This window comes from Apteryx rowi, unplaced genomic scaffold, assembly GCF_003343035.1.
Source record: "Apteryx rowi isolate R43461 unplaced genomic scaffold, aptRow1 scaffold_1091, whole genome shotgun sequence".
Taxonomy (NCBI): Eukaryota; Metazoa; Chordata; class Aves; order Apterygiformes; family Apterygidae; genus Apteryx; species Apteryx rowi.
Genome location: NW_020447299.1, coordinates 97620 through 111585, shown reverse-complemented (window position 1 = coordinate 111585; position 13966 = coordinate 97620). Strand labels below are relative to the sequence as shown.

The following is a 13966-nucleotide window of genomic DNA, read 5'->3' as shown; positions in this document are numbered from 1 at the left end:
GTTTCCATGGCCACGAGCGCTTCCCTGCATCGCTGCAATTTGGGGGGGTTGTTGGTTATGGACTGAGCGAGCCCTGCTGCTCGTGAACTTAAAAGAGCTGCTGTTTTAGCAGCCAACTATTATCTGCTTCGGTTGCTTCTGCGATAACGGGCGGAAGAAGCCGCGTGGCGGGAGCAGGCTTCGCGCCCGGCGGGGACGCCCGCGAGCCGGCGGGAGGGCACGTGGCCATAGGTGCGCGTTAAATCTCCGCTTCCCACTCATGCAAAACGTTGTCTCTTTTTTTTTTTTTCTCTGCTGTAGGGAAGAGCAGTGAAAGAGCCTCTTACTCCACGTTTGGAAGAGACACGGGGATGCCAGGACTGAATCAGGTAACAATAAAAGCGTTGAGATTTCGGTTCGTTGGCTGCTAGGAGGGGAGAGCTCAGGACCTGGAARTGAAAAGTAACCCGGTGCCTTGCATCTCACCTCTATGCGCGAGGTCCTGAAAATCCTTCAGGCTGCTCAGAAGACCCTAACGATCGGGTCTGTGGTTTTACCCGTGCGTGTCGCTGGCTCAGGAGAAGAGCTGTCAGGGTTCAGAGCAGCAAACTGCGTGGCAGCGATTTTTCAGTTCTTTTCGGAACCTCTTCAGGCTCGCTTAGCTCTGCTTCGAGGTCCTTATTTCATTAGCGGTAATCCTGCTTCTAACCGATTTATATTTCATCAGCTACGATCTATCCACGCTGCCTTTAGGATGAGTTTAAATGAATCAGGTCTAAGTAACGTCTCATTACGGCAGGGTAGCCCCCAGGCAGAAAAGCACTCAAGAGGAGGTCTCTTCTCCCTCCAGCTGCCTGGTTTTGTGCGCTCGCTTTGCATTAAAACTCCCATGGACTTTAACATCTTCCTTGGAGGATGCACGCTCTCCTTGTTCCTCTCCTTCCCCCRGTTCAGACCAGGATTTCCCGTGGGGCAGTTCAGTTTCCAACACCTCCATCAAACCACGTTGCAACTCCCCGGCCCTTCTGGAAGCGGCTCGGGGTGCAAGAAAAGGAGCTTGTGCTTCAAACGGAGAGCAGAAGCCCTGCGGGCTGCCAGCCGCCGCGTGCGCGATTCCCCCGTTAGGGAGAGGGAGAGGCCGCAGGATGGATTCGTGCCGTGTCGCGGCATCGCGTCGGGGGGAATCGGAGGGCGCTTTGGTTTCACGGCGGTTCTGTCGAGGCAGGAGCTGCAGCGGGCGCTTGGCCGCGTAGCTGGGGAGGGAGAGCTGCCGCCCGGCAGGCGAGCCCGGCCCTTTGCGTTATCCCGGGTGAATCCCAGCGGGAGGAGCAGGGCCATGCCGCGGGGGGAAAAAAACCACCACGCTTCCTTTGGAGAACGCCACAGGGGCAAGCCAGAGCCCTGGAAGTGGGTCAGCCAATACTGAGATAATCCAGCCGCCCGCCGCGGGCRTCCAGAAATAGCTTTTCGGGAAGGGGCGAGCGCCTCGGCTTGGATGCGTTGCCCAAATTGCCCCTTCTGCGGCCGGAGTCGGTGCCGCCGACTGCCCCGGGCAAACAGTCCCCCCCCCTATATCCAAGGGAGTAGCTGTTGGCCGGACAGCTTTTTATTTTACACATGTACACACACACACGTATTACGTGTTTTAATTTTACACAAATTTGTCATAATTTCCTCTCCTCTGAACTGAGGATGTTTCCTTTGCTGAAACAGCTGTGCTGGCTGTCTGTGCCAGAGTGGATTTAATTTACCACTGAAGCTGCTAAAATAAAAACGGGACGGATGCCAAGGCTCGCTTTTTAATGTTATGATTTTGTCGAGGTCTTACGGAGGAGGGGGAGATATAAGGTAACAGAAACGGGGTGGGCAAATGGCGCCGCGGAGCGCGAGAGGCCCCGGCGCGGGCGCGGATCGGGTGGCGGAGCGCGAGACRCAGCCCGTTTGATGCGGAGGGGATGCAAAACCCCCCCCGCGCGCTCGCCTTAGCCCCCGGAACAGTTGTTGCTCCTGTCTCCCATTTTCGGGGCGATTTCTAACCTGTCTTTCCAAAAAAACGCCCCAAAACGGTCCGACTGCAGATGCCTTGTGCATGCACTGGTTCCCGTATGGGCTGGACCAGGAGCACGTTCCTCCCCAAACCACCCACCCCATCCGTAACCTCTTTACCGGGCGGTGGGAAAAAGCCCTTTTTTCTCCAGAAAATTGCCTTAAAATCCAGGCGACTCTCCCGTAAGCCAGAGCTACCTGCTGAGGGAGCAAGGCGAGGGCACCCGGCTGCTCCGGCGCTTCGGGCTCTCCTCCGGCTCGCTCGGCTTCTTGCTTTTCTTGGCGGCGCTGCTCCGCGGYGCGTAGCGTTTTGAACACAAAGGTAACATGACCGGTGGAACAGATTGCAAGAATTTTGCCAGCTGTGAATACACGAGCTCCTCTTTCCCTCCCCGACCCCTTTCTTAGGAGAGCGATTTTTTAAAGCAGCAGGTTGGTTCTTTCCCCTTTGTGAAGAGCCTCAAATCCTCCTTGCTTTCCATTTATCGCCCTCCGAAGACGGGTTGAAGCTGAGCTTTTGTTACTCCGAGGCCCTTTGCCAGCGCTCTAAAATTCCCCCAAAGGGTCTGTAACTCCCGGGGTGGAAGGGGCCGGGTGGGAGATGCCGCTCCGCACGGAAAGGGCCCGTTGCTCCTTCCCGGGAGCTGGCGGGGGCCCGGGCTCAGCCAAGCGCAGCGGCGGTGGCAGGYGGCCCGCCGGCTCCCCACCGCTCCCGAGGTCGGCTGGGATAAACGCGAGGGAGGCGTTTCCTCTTTTTAGAAAGCGAGAAAGAGCAATTTGAATTTTCCTCGCTTGAAAATCCCCGGGTTGGCCGGGCGGCGCGCTGCCCGGGACCTTGGGAAACCCAAAAACGCTGCGACCGGGGGTTGGTTTTGAGGCTGGGGAGGGACTTGGGGAGACGGTGTGATGGGCTGCGGATGGCGTAAGCTCACCCGTGTCTCGTGGTCGAGTCAAGCGTGTATTTGGGGAGAGGTTTGGGCTCGGCTTAGAGCTGGGACGCGAGAGGGGCTCCCCCGGGCGCRAGGCTCCCGCGGGTGGGTCTGAACGTGGGTGGATGCTGCACCGTTGCTTCTCCCCTGGATGCGCCTCCCTTCGGCTCCCTGCTGTCCCTTAAAAAGGGAAGGGGGAAAGGCCAGGGCTTTGGGAGGGGGTTGGTGGTTCAGGATAGTTAGGCTGGATGTTCCTTTGCAGCACGCACGGGGGCACCGTGGCTGTCGGAGGTGTCCCCACGGCACCAAGGTGCCACCGCATCGGAAGCCCTGATCTTCTTGCTTAAAACCTCAGCTGCGGTGAGGAGGGAGCTTGGGCTTTCTGGGTAAACTCCCAAATAAATCCCTTCCGTGGCCCAAAGACCTAAAAAGCATTTAACCGTGCGCAGAACGCCCCAYTGAGACCAAACGCGGCGGGATGCGACGTGGCGGTCGGCTTCCCCGCGGATGCAGTTATTCCCGGGGCCGCTTTGACTCGCTGCCGGATTTGCAAGGGAGACACCGAGCCCGTCTGCTCGGCGCTGGCTCTGACGACTCCTCCTGGCCCAAAACGGCCCACCGGAGCCGTCGAGCCCCGTCGAGCGCCCGGGGTGATGCTCGGTGCTCCCCGCCGGCGGCACCTGCTCTTCCGCAGCCGCGGTCCGTAGCGGGATYTCTCGCCGGGCTTCAGCTCTCTTGCAAACACCCCTTGAAAGACCCTTTTCTTCCCGCACATGTTAGTTCCCACCACCRCCGTATTTAGGTGTTTGTTTTTCCTCCCGGCCCTTCGGCTTGGTTTTTCAGCCACGTTTGTACAACGGCTGCTCGAGGCGGCTCCGTTCGCTGCGAGCGAGCGCGGCGCGGTTTTTACGGCGTCATTACACGGCCGGGCTTCTCTGTGTCCTTGTTTGCAGACTGGTTTCCTGCCCGGCGAAATGGGAATCGCGAGTCCGAGCACGCTTTCGCCCACCGGGGTGAAAGGGGGGTCTCAGTATTTTTCTTACCCCAACAATCCTCGCAGGAGAGGTGCCGAGAGCAACATAGGTGAGTCGCTTCGCGGCGCCCCGGGGTGGCGGTGGGACGGGAGGGCGAGCGGGGAGGGGGGTCGCTTCAAAAAAAAAGAAACGGCCAAAAAAATCCTTGTAAAACCGGGCATTTGCGCTCTTAGTCATGTGGAATTTCCTGCTTTCTGAAAAACGTCAGAATGGGTAAAAACAGCAAACGGCTGTTAGGGTCTTCTGAAAAGGCCCCCGGAGACGTCTCGCGTCAGGAGCCGTTTCTGCAAATCTTGGGCTCGGCTTAGCCACGGTTTTATGGCCCCCGGCCCCCGTTTGAGCCCCCGGGCTTGGGCAAGCAAAAGCGTCTGCCGCAAATATGGCGTTCAGGAGCGGAGCGAGGTCCTGGTGTCCGTCCCGCTCCCCCGGGACAGATCACAGGGAGCTGCACCTTGCGGCGAAGGCAGCATTTCCTCCTGGAGCTCTCCCAAGGGTTGATGCTCCAAAGCAAAAGTTGTCCGTATCTGCATTTACCTGGAAAATAAGCTGGTTTGCTTTTAACGAGGATTAAAGTCAGGCGCGAATTGAGTTTTTGAGCGTAGACGAGCCCCAGTTCTCCAGAACTTGTGTTTTTTTGCCGTAGTTCCCTCCCCGCCCCCCGAAGTTGCTTTGTTGCTGCTATTTTGGGCTTTCCCCAACAAACGAAACCAGAAGCGACATAGTGTTACGTGTATTTTTTCCAGTGCTTTTCAGAAAAACGCATCTGCTTTGATACTTGAAAGTTAATTTGCTGCTTTAAAAATGTCGCTGTTTTAGGTTTTCAGCCTGGGAAACGCTGCTTTTTTTTTTTTTTTTTTTTTTTTTTTTAATTTGCGTTGGCTCGTTCTGGGTGATGAGTTTCTCCTCCTGAACTACAACGGGGCAGAGTCCCTGGCTCAGCAGACTTGCTGCGTTAGCATCCCGCGCCCCCTCCCTCCCCCAAGTGGGGCTTTCCTTAATTATGAGCTAAAAAAGAAAAAGAAAAACCCAAATTTTTAACCAGCGCTTCCTCTCGAGCTGCTCCTCAGGATGCTTCCCCCCCCACCGCCCCCGATATTTTCTTGCCTTCCCCCTCCAGCTCCTCCTTCCCCCAAGACACCACGGTGTCTTTCCCCCTCTGAGCTGGAGCCCGGGCGAGAAAGCTCCGCTGAGATTGCGGAAGGACCGGACCGGGGCGAACGCCCACCTTCTCGCAGCACCGAAGTTCTCCCCAATAAATTATGTTCTAGGGCGCAAATAAAAACGCAAATCCATCACTGCGTTTGTTCCCTTTCCGGATCCTCTTTCCCCAAATTCTCTGCAAGATAAACCGTTCCCARAAAAACGAGGACGGGTGGTTTTTAGGGGCTCGCTCTCTTCTCAGGAGCAAGCGCAGCCCTTCTCGCCTTGCAGAGCGCGTCTGGTCGTGGGTGTCGTGGGAGAGGGACTTTCTTGTGAACTCAGTTTTGCCGGGCGAAACCTGCCCACAAAGGGCGCAGGGGGGGGATGAGGAGTCCGCGATGCGAGAAGAGCTTCGTCCTCRTTCGTTTTCGTTATCGCTGCTTTGGCTATCGGGCGTTTGAGATTAGAGCAAACGCGCACAACCGCGTCTTCCGACCTCGGCGATTGTAGCTATAGCTCGGCGGCTGCTCCCTTTTCCCGGCCGCGGCGGGCAGTAACCCGTCCCTTCAAAACTTAGATCCTCTCTTGTTTTCTCTCCGCCAGACGGACAGCCCAAAAAGGTTCGGAAGGTGCCTCCCGGACTCCCCTCCTCGGTAAGTGCCGCCGGCGTTTTCCCTGCAGCTATTCCTCGCCCCGCTTCCCGGTGCARTCCGGCACCCTGGCCTCTCCGGGGGGGGGGGGTTAACGTTCTGCAACGGAGACATCCCGCCACCGGGTCCTCAGCCTCCTYGCTCGTGCGCTCGGGACGGGGATGGACTTTGCCGGCCGCGGCTTCGTACGCCGGAGAAAGGGGGAAAACGCGGCGAGACGCGGCAGCGCTCCCCGCCGGCGCCTCGTCCGCGCCCGGCCCGCGTTTGCCGGCTCTCGCCGGTTTGACGTTAAGTCGCGGGCGCCGCAGTGAAACGCAATACGGGGCCGCGCTCGGATTTCACTTCGGAAGGGGAAAGCGAGCCGGCTGCGAGGCGGGCAGGCAGCTGGGGCCGCTCCAGGTGCGCGCGCTGCCGGCGGTGGTTTATAAGCCAGCCGAGCAGCCTGCAGGAATACGTCGGCCGTCCTTCTGCGGCTGTTACGGGGGAATAAACTGAACGACGTCTTTGTGGCTCAAAGTAATGGGATCTCCAGGAAAGCTAATTGGAAGGGGTTGGAGCAGGAAAATGGGAGCTGCTTGGCTTTGCCGAGACGGAGGCTGCATTCCTCGCCGGAGCGTTTGCGGGTTTGCCGAGGACCGGGCGGGCTCCGTCCCGCTCCGGGGTGCATGCGTGCATCCGCCTGTATAGGGAATTTAGCGCTGCGGCGTTCCCTCCGCGGGAATTCAAACCTGTTCCGCAGCCTCCGCCTCGTGAAACGAGCCTTTAGCTGCAAATTTGGGGAGGACGGAGGGGCGGCGCGGGGAGGGAGGCGCGCCAGGGCCTCGCTGRCGGCGGCTCTCGGAGTGCCGGGTGCGTGAGGACGCCTGGAGAAGGGCGCTCGGCTGCAGGCGGGAAGGCCGAGTTGCTCCAAGAGTGTATGTTTTAATAGGAAAAACCTGCTTGAAGCAGAATTCCCGTCCCTGCTTCGGGTTTCTGCGCGAAATTCGGAGCTCCTGAACGCCGGTCGCCACACGGGGAGAAAACGTTGCTCCTGGCAAACGGCCGTTTATTGGCCTCGGATTTCCAAGGAGAGGGAGGTTCCTGCCCGCGGCGCTGGCAGTGCCCTAAAGGGCCCCGATTCCGGCAGCGAGAGGCGCCGGGCGCTTGCTGAAATTCAGTCGCCTGCTCCGACACCTGCGCACGAGCTCTTCCAGCCCGGAAAGCGTCACTGTCACAGCCTCGCGCGGGCGCAGGGCTGCTGCCCTCTCCCACCAGCGAGGAGGCAGGAGGCTGCAATTTGCCGAGCGTAATATAACCATCCTGCGGCGTTTTCCCTCCCATCCCGAGGAGGCTGGGCCACGGCAGCTGGGGATGGGGCGAACGCAAACAGCTCGGTGCTGACCGCACTCGCATCCGCCCTTTCCTCCGCTCGGAGCAGGTGGCTCCGCGGCGGTTCGCTCGGGCCGGGGCTTTTTCGCGCCGCGAGCGCTTTGCCCGGCGGCCGAGCCTGCGCCGCTTCCGCGTTGACCTCTAGCTTTTTGGGGGGGGGGGTTGAGCGAAAGGTCCCTGCCTGCCTCGGCGGCAGCAGATCAAAGGATCTTTCCCGGCCGCCTTGCCTGCAAACMCGCGGCGAAGGAGCCCGCTCCGTGTTATCGCTGGCCCCCGTGCAAAACAAACAGGCTAATAAGCATCTGATTAAAAGAAAGTGCTTTAATCTGCAATTCCAGAGCTGCTTTGAAAACCCGGAGCGGTCAGCGGGCRAAGTAGTTGCGGCCGGCTCAAACGGGAGAGGTTCTGCCGGAGGCACCGAGGGGCAGCGACGCCGGTGGACGGCGCACGGGGGAGGTGGCGGGACGGGCACCTGCCCGGATGCTCCGACGGGCCGCCRGGGTCTCGCCGCGGGATGCGACTCACGCTCCTTTGGCGCGGGATCCTGGTGGGGCGCTCGGGTCCCCGCCACGTCGTCTCCCTTCCTCTCCCAGAGCACCCGTTTGTCTCCCGCGATCGTCCGAGCGGTAGCGTGGGGTCGGTCGTGGTTGCGCTTCTCCGGCAGAGCAGCACGCATCCGGCTCAGCCCCAGGGGAGTCGCCCTGGATATTTGCCTCCAGGGAGCTGAGCGTTTTGCCTCCGGCTGTGGAGGGCTTTGCAGGAGTGGGGATGCAACAGGCACCTTAGCTGGGCTTTTCCTCGCTGGCTTTTGGGGGAAAAACCCTCGTGCCTGTGAGCCCCAAACACCATTGTTTGCCTGCACCTTCCGGCTGCTCCGCTGCACGGAGGAGTCTCCTCGGATGCAGCCGGCATCAGCCGCGCCACTTGGGCACCTACAAAAATAYGCTCTCGAATAGCTCAGCTTGCCATAACCTTGTTCGGAAACAGGCTGATGTCTCGATTTAATTCCAGCGGCTTCTCGCAGCATCCCCGATGGGGCTGGGCTGGCCCCGGAGAGCTTTGGAGCCCCTCTTGCTGCATCAGGAGCCGTTCCGGAGATGGAAAACGGGGTTGCACCTTGTATCCACGCTCCACTGCGGGCCAGCAGCCTCCCGCCGCGCGCTGCCACCTTTCGCCGTTTAATTCAGGCACCTGCTTTGCGCGAGACCCCCCCGGCGCTGCGACGGCCGGCTTTGCCGGAGGGCAGCCGGGAAGGGGCTTTGGGCAGGTTGCTTGCTCCGGGGGTCCCTCGCTATGGAAAGCGCGGCGGCTGGGAGCCGTCTTAGCGCGTAAACTGCGCTCGAGCGAGAAAACCAGAAGGGTGGAAAACCAAAAATAAAAAAACCCGGAGCGTCACAGCACTGGGGCTTCGGATGCACCTCCCCGGCAAGCCCGCTCCGTGCCGGCAAGCGAAGCCGAGGAAATGACCTCGCCTGGTGGAGGTCCCCGCGGCCGGGCAGCGGAGCCCCGGCGCTGAGTTACGGCTTCCTGCGGCGCTCGGCCGGAGGCCACCGGCTCGCTCGGCTCCCCGGCACTCGCCCGCCGGTGGGACTCGGGGGGCCGCTGCTCCCCCCTCTCYGCCGTGCCCTGCTCCGCTTGCAGCCCTCTAAACCCCAGCGAGCAGCTGCGAGGGCTTTCCGGAGCCTCCTCTCCGCTTAACGGTGCCGTTAAAGATACCATTTTCCCTGGAAAAGGCCTCCTGGAAAAGGAGCGGGGTCGCGATTCCCCTGCATCTCGCGGCGTAAGGCAAAATAAGTCCCCCGCGCTCGGAGCGCGACCCCCTGCTTCGGCGGCAGCGGGGGCCTGCGGGGCAGCAGCGGTGCCAGGGGGCTGAAACCCGATTCCCGGGATTCAAGCGGAGCCTTCCGACACAAGGGGGTGGAGGGGATCGGGGCGCTCGGAGCAGGGCGGGCAGGCGATGGGGGGCAGCAAGGCCAAAAAAAAAAATACCCCCCCCAGCAGCCCCTTTGAAACCCCTGCCGGCGCGAGGCTCTTCCCCGCTATTTTATTATTCTTATTTCCGCCGTGGATTTATTAAACGCACGTCGGAGCGCGGCCCCGCCGCCCCCCCGCGCCGGCTCCGCTGCCGCACAGCTGCCTCGCGCGCTGGCCAGGTGCCAGGCGCTGGCAGATGGCGCGGGGCTATTAGACGTGCTTCATTCGATTCCCCGTCCCAGCTCCCGCTATTTAATCAAATTATAGGAAAAGTCAATTTGCCGGAGTCTTATTCCGCGCGGCCTCCTCCGTCCGCGCCCGCCCAGCCCCTCGTCCCGCGCGCCCGGCGCTCCGTCCCCGCGCCACCGCGAGCCCCGGGACCTGCCCCAGAGGCAAAAGCGCTTCCCATTTTATTTTTCGAGCGAGGGACGAGGGGCAGCTGTCAGCGTCTCTCAGGTTTTCCCTCCCCCCTTTTCCTTCTCTTTTTGTTTTTCCTTTTTTTTTCCCCCCTCCTTCCTTTTTAACCAGCTCACCGGTGCGAACCTGGGGCACCGACGCTCTGGCCCAACGCGGCGCCGCGCGGGGAAGGGAGATGCTCCCCGCGGACGCGGCGGGTGCCGGGCGCTGCGGAGGCTCCCGCGGCTCGAGGAAATTCGGGCAGGGGGGAAAAAAAGGCTCCTGACCCCCAGCTACGGCTCCTTGCAGATGCTTTGTAGGGCGTGCGTGTGGCTTCTTGCCTTTTTTTGTCTTTTTTTCCCCTTTTTTTTTTAAAGCAGTTTTGCTTACTGCCGAAATAAAAAGGCAGAAATCCTTGGTGTTTTGGGCAGTTTCAAAAATAGCGCTTTTGCCCCCTCTYGCCGGCGTGGGGTTGGGCAAGAGGGTTCGGGTGCTCGTCGGGGTGCGGGGAAAGAGAAACTCGAGGCAGGTTTCTTTTCCAAAGAGAGATGCCTCTTCCAGGCAGCGCGGGGCTGCGCCGGCCCGGCGAGGCCCCGGCACCAACCTCGGCTTTCGCGTGTATTTAAAAAAAAAAAGAAAAAARAAAAAAAAAAAAAAAGCGGTTTCGGAATGAATCGGTAGTGATGAAAATAGGCCCTAACGAGGGTTCTCACGTAATTTCAAGTGGCATTTCGGTTTCTTTACATGTCGGATTTCTGTTTAAAAAGCGGGTGTTTTCACACGAGCCCGAGACGGGCTTCTGCGAAGGCTTTCTAGGATGTGTTTAGTTGCTTTAAAAAAAAAACCAACACACACACGCACACACCATCTTTTGTGCTCAAAGTGCTGTTGAATGACACACCTGGGTGGCGTTGCACAAAGCCGGACGGAAAACTCTGCGAGCGCGGTGCTCCGCCGCGCGTCGTCCCGTTGGAGGGAGCGCTCGCCTTCGCCGGCCCCGCGTTCTCGGCTCTTTTCAATCGCCCGTTTTGGTTCCCAGCAAGCGCCGCGTGGCACCCGGGGAGCTGTGGGGCCAAGGGGTCCGGAGGGTTTCCCGGGAAAGGGGTCAAAGCCTTGGGTGGAAAAACTCTGGCCACAAAGGTTTGGTTTCCCTCCCGTGCCTCGGTTTCCCCMGTAGCCGGCTGAGCAGAGGGAAGCTGATCTCCGCAGAGGGTTCGGGAGCTGACGTGCCCCAAAAACTTACCCGTCTCCACCGCCCTGCACCGTTTCCTTCTGGATTGGGCCCGAGCCCTCGGACGCTGGGTTAGCGTCCAGAAATAATCGCTTTTGTGGTTACCCATAAAAAGTTATGACCGCAGAAAAAGGAACTAGAGCAGAGAGTCGAAACTTCTGCTGCTGCTGCCGGCCCCTTCTGCCGTGCAGGGAGCAAAGCTTTTACGGGAAGGCAGGGCRAATATTTCTGCTTTAGATCCTCTTCCCCCTGCGCGCGCTCCCCGTTTGGGACCCGGCAAAGCCCCGCGCCCATCCCAGCGCGGAGGGCGGCCGCGGTGCCGGATGCCGAAACGGCGGCAGGAGTTATAAAGAGGAGCAGGGGCAGCGCTGGGAGCGGCCGAATTAGGGCCGAGGGTTTCCTCTCGGGCTCCGGCATTTTGCTTCGCGGCCTTCGCTTGGGCCGAACTGCTTCGTTTTCTCGCCCTTTGCCGGCGGAGCTGGCTCCATCGTCTGCTGCGATGGATAAAAGGGAAGGCAGCCGGGGTGGGTTACCCGCCAGCGGATCCGGACGCGGGGGTGGGAAGTGCCGGGGGGTCRTCGCGTAGCCGAGCGCTCTTCCTCACCCTCTCTCCTGTCCTCCAGGTGTATCCATCCAACTCAGGTGATGACTACAGCAGGGATCCGGCTGGATATACTCCCTCAAAACCTCCCAGCACTGTGTATCCCGGAGCCTTCTATATGGCAGGTCAGGCGCTAACCAGCCCGGCGTTACGCGGGGAAGGACTCGGGGGCAGGAGCACGAGGTGGAGGGATGAGGTCTCCCGCTGGAGCCCGGCGCGCGCGAGACGCGAAGCAGCCCCGAAGCGCGGGTTGTCCGACGCGGGCCGGCGTCTTCCCCCCCCCCTCACCTCTCGCTCGCCTTCCAGATGGACTTCACAACTCGCCAGACCTGTGGAGTTCGCCCGGTGCCATGAGCCAGTCGAGTTACGGTGCCATGCTAGGCAGCTCCTCCTCCCCTCTCCCGCAGTCCGGCGGCTTCAACAGTTTACATCAGCACGAACGAATGGTAACGCGTCCCCGCGCGCTTGGGCCCGGGTCCTGGCCTGGCTGCTGAAGCTCTGCAGCTTTTTGAGGGCCTCTCTCATGCTTCTTCTCCCTCCTGCCAGAACTACCAGATGCATTCAGGAGAGGTTAACGGCGGGCTCCCCTCCGTGTCTGGCTTCTCCTCTGCCTCCACCCCGTATGGTGTCTCCAGCCATACGCCCCCAATCAGCGGGACGGACAGCATGATGGGTACGTACGGTCCTCGGGCGGGTGGCGGGTCCCCAAGCGGGACCTTCCGTGTGTTTCCAACCCCCTTGCTCCATYGCCACGCGGAGGCTAAGCAAGGAAAGTCAAACTCTTCTGCAAACACCCAGTGCACGAGGGTACGATGTCCGTGTCCTATATACCCGGACACGTTTTCTCCTTTGTGCATCGCTCCAGGCCTGGAGTTTCTCCATGTGGAAGAGACTTAGTGAGGTTATAGCTGCTGAATAGCTGGGCAGGCTGGAGGAGAGGGCAGGGGGGCGGCTTGTAGCTTTCTAAGGAGTTTCCAAGGGTTCGCACCTCGCTTGTCAGGTCTGGAAGGAGCCCAGGATCCGTGAAAACATCTCGTGGAGGTGCCATGACCAAACGAGGGGCGGGAAGGAGTTACACCTGAGTGCGGGGGGGGGGGGTACGTGTGAAGCCATTCATCTAAATCAGGATTGAAAACGATTGTGCTGTATTCAAATGCCACGTTAAACCCCGGAGCGCTTTAATCTCTAACCCTGCTGAACCTGTTACAAAACCTGTTACTGAAATTAACTTGCGTTGCCTGGGAAAACGAGGATCCTGACCTTGATTCGGAGAGAAACCCTTGTTTGGAGGAGGGGAAGCAAGTTTGGGATCGTAGGGGCTTAAGGTGCCCCGTTAAGACGGGCCTTGCCGCAGGGGAGGCATTTAATCACTGTCGAAGGCACGATGCCTCTGACCTGGCCTCTCCTAAACACCATCCTGCAGCCCTGGGAAGGTCCATGGGGTGCACGCGCCCTCATCCGTGCTGCTCCGAGCAGGTTGGTGCGGGCAAAGGGAACACGGGAATCGAGTGGACCTTTGCTTTTCTTTAAAAATAAATACGTAAACAGAGTCAGAATGAGAAACTTAAGTCTTAGACCCAGAGAAGGTCTTGCACAAGGTACCTTGTCAGACGGGGGTCTTGGTACCCGCACCCGGGCGGTGACGGCTGTATCTTCTCTCGGCAGGGAACCGAGGAACCACGGCTGGGAGCTCGGGAGACGCGCTCGGGAAGGCACTAGCTTCAGTAAGAGTTTCTTCAGATCCCGTCCTGCTCCCTGTCCTGCCGCAGGGACTCCCCGAGTTGATCCTTCCCCGTATAACRGGGACCCTCTAGGCAGCCGGGAAGAGGAACGCGCGAGAAGCTTGGGTGAAGCCGCACGCCCCAGGAACGCAGCAGCCTCTGCGGGGGAGACACGGGTTTCCCCCACATTTATTTCCCCCTAAGGGCTCTGTGTGCTGCCATCCTGCGTCCTGGCGCCGTGCAAAAGCCCCTTTTGACAAGTGGGGAAACTGAGGCACCGGGGATTTAAAACAGCCGGCGCAGACCCATGTGCACGAGCCAGCTCTGCAACTGCCCAACCTTGTGCCTGGTTTGGTGCCCGGCTCAGCCCCAGCAGCGGGATTTGTGGGTCCAGGGTTTGCTCCTTCAACTGGAGGGTGCCGAAGGGGTGCTCCAGCAAYGGGAACAGGGAAGGGACCCGACATTAATGGGAAAGCTGCCGGGCATGGAGGCAGGGGGAACGCTCTCGGCGCGGCGGGGACGAGCCGGCTCAGCCGGGAAGTTGGCGGTGGTACGGGAAAGGGACGTGCCAGTGGGGTCATCCCCACTGCGGAGCGGGAGGCCGGGACTCGGGAGATCCTGTTGCAGGGATGGGTGTTGCTGACCGTGTCCTGCTTCTCTTGCTCCAGATTTATTCCCCAGATCACTCTAGCAATAACTTCTCCTCAAACCCCTCTACACCGGTCGGCTCCCCTCAGGGCCTTGCAGGTAGGTGAACACGTTGCTCTTCGTATAAAGACGCTGGAAAGGTTTCCTTCCAGGAGCCTCACGGCAGCGTACGTCCTAGCTCAGCTCCAAACCCGCCTTGCCTTCCTTAAAGACTCCGTGCAAGTCAGGCCCGCGTGGTAGAGCCGGTAG

General features: G+C 60.0%; 1 protein-coding gene across 12 annotated transcripts in view; it reads left to right on the top strand.

Moving 5' to 3' along the window:
• The window catches only part of TCF3 (transcription factor 3), a 74024-nt gene that overhangs the window by 49877 nt on the left and 10181 nt on the right, over positions 1–13966 (top strand). For all 12 annotated transcript variants that reach the window (XR_003254717.1, XR_003254716.1, XM_026072772.1 and 9 more), the window contains 8 exons: positions 301–368; positions 3908–4037; positions 5732–5781; positions 11371–11473; positions 11655–11794; positions 11895–12021; positions 13014–13072; positions 13738–13816. Coding sequence is in view for 10 of the 12 variants with exons in the window: in XM_026072772.1 (XP_025928557.1) it covers positions 301–368; positions 3908–4037; positions 5732–5781; positions 11371–11473; positions 11655–11794; positions 11895–12021; positions 13014–13072; positions 13738–13816 (756 nt within the window). In the remaining 2 variants the exon portion in view is untranslated. The remainder of the gene's footprint in view (positions 1–300; positions 369–3907; positions 4038–5731; positions 5782–11370; positions 11474–11654; positions 11795–11894; positions 12022–13013; positions 13073–13737; positions 13817–13966) is intronic.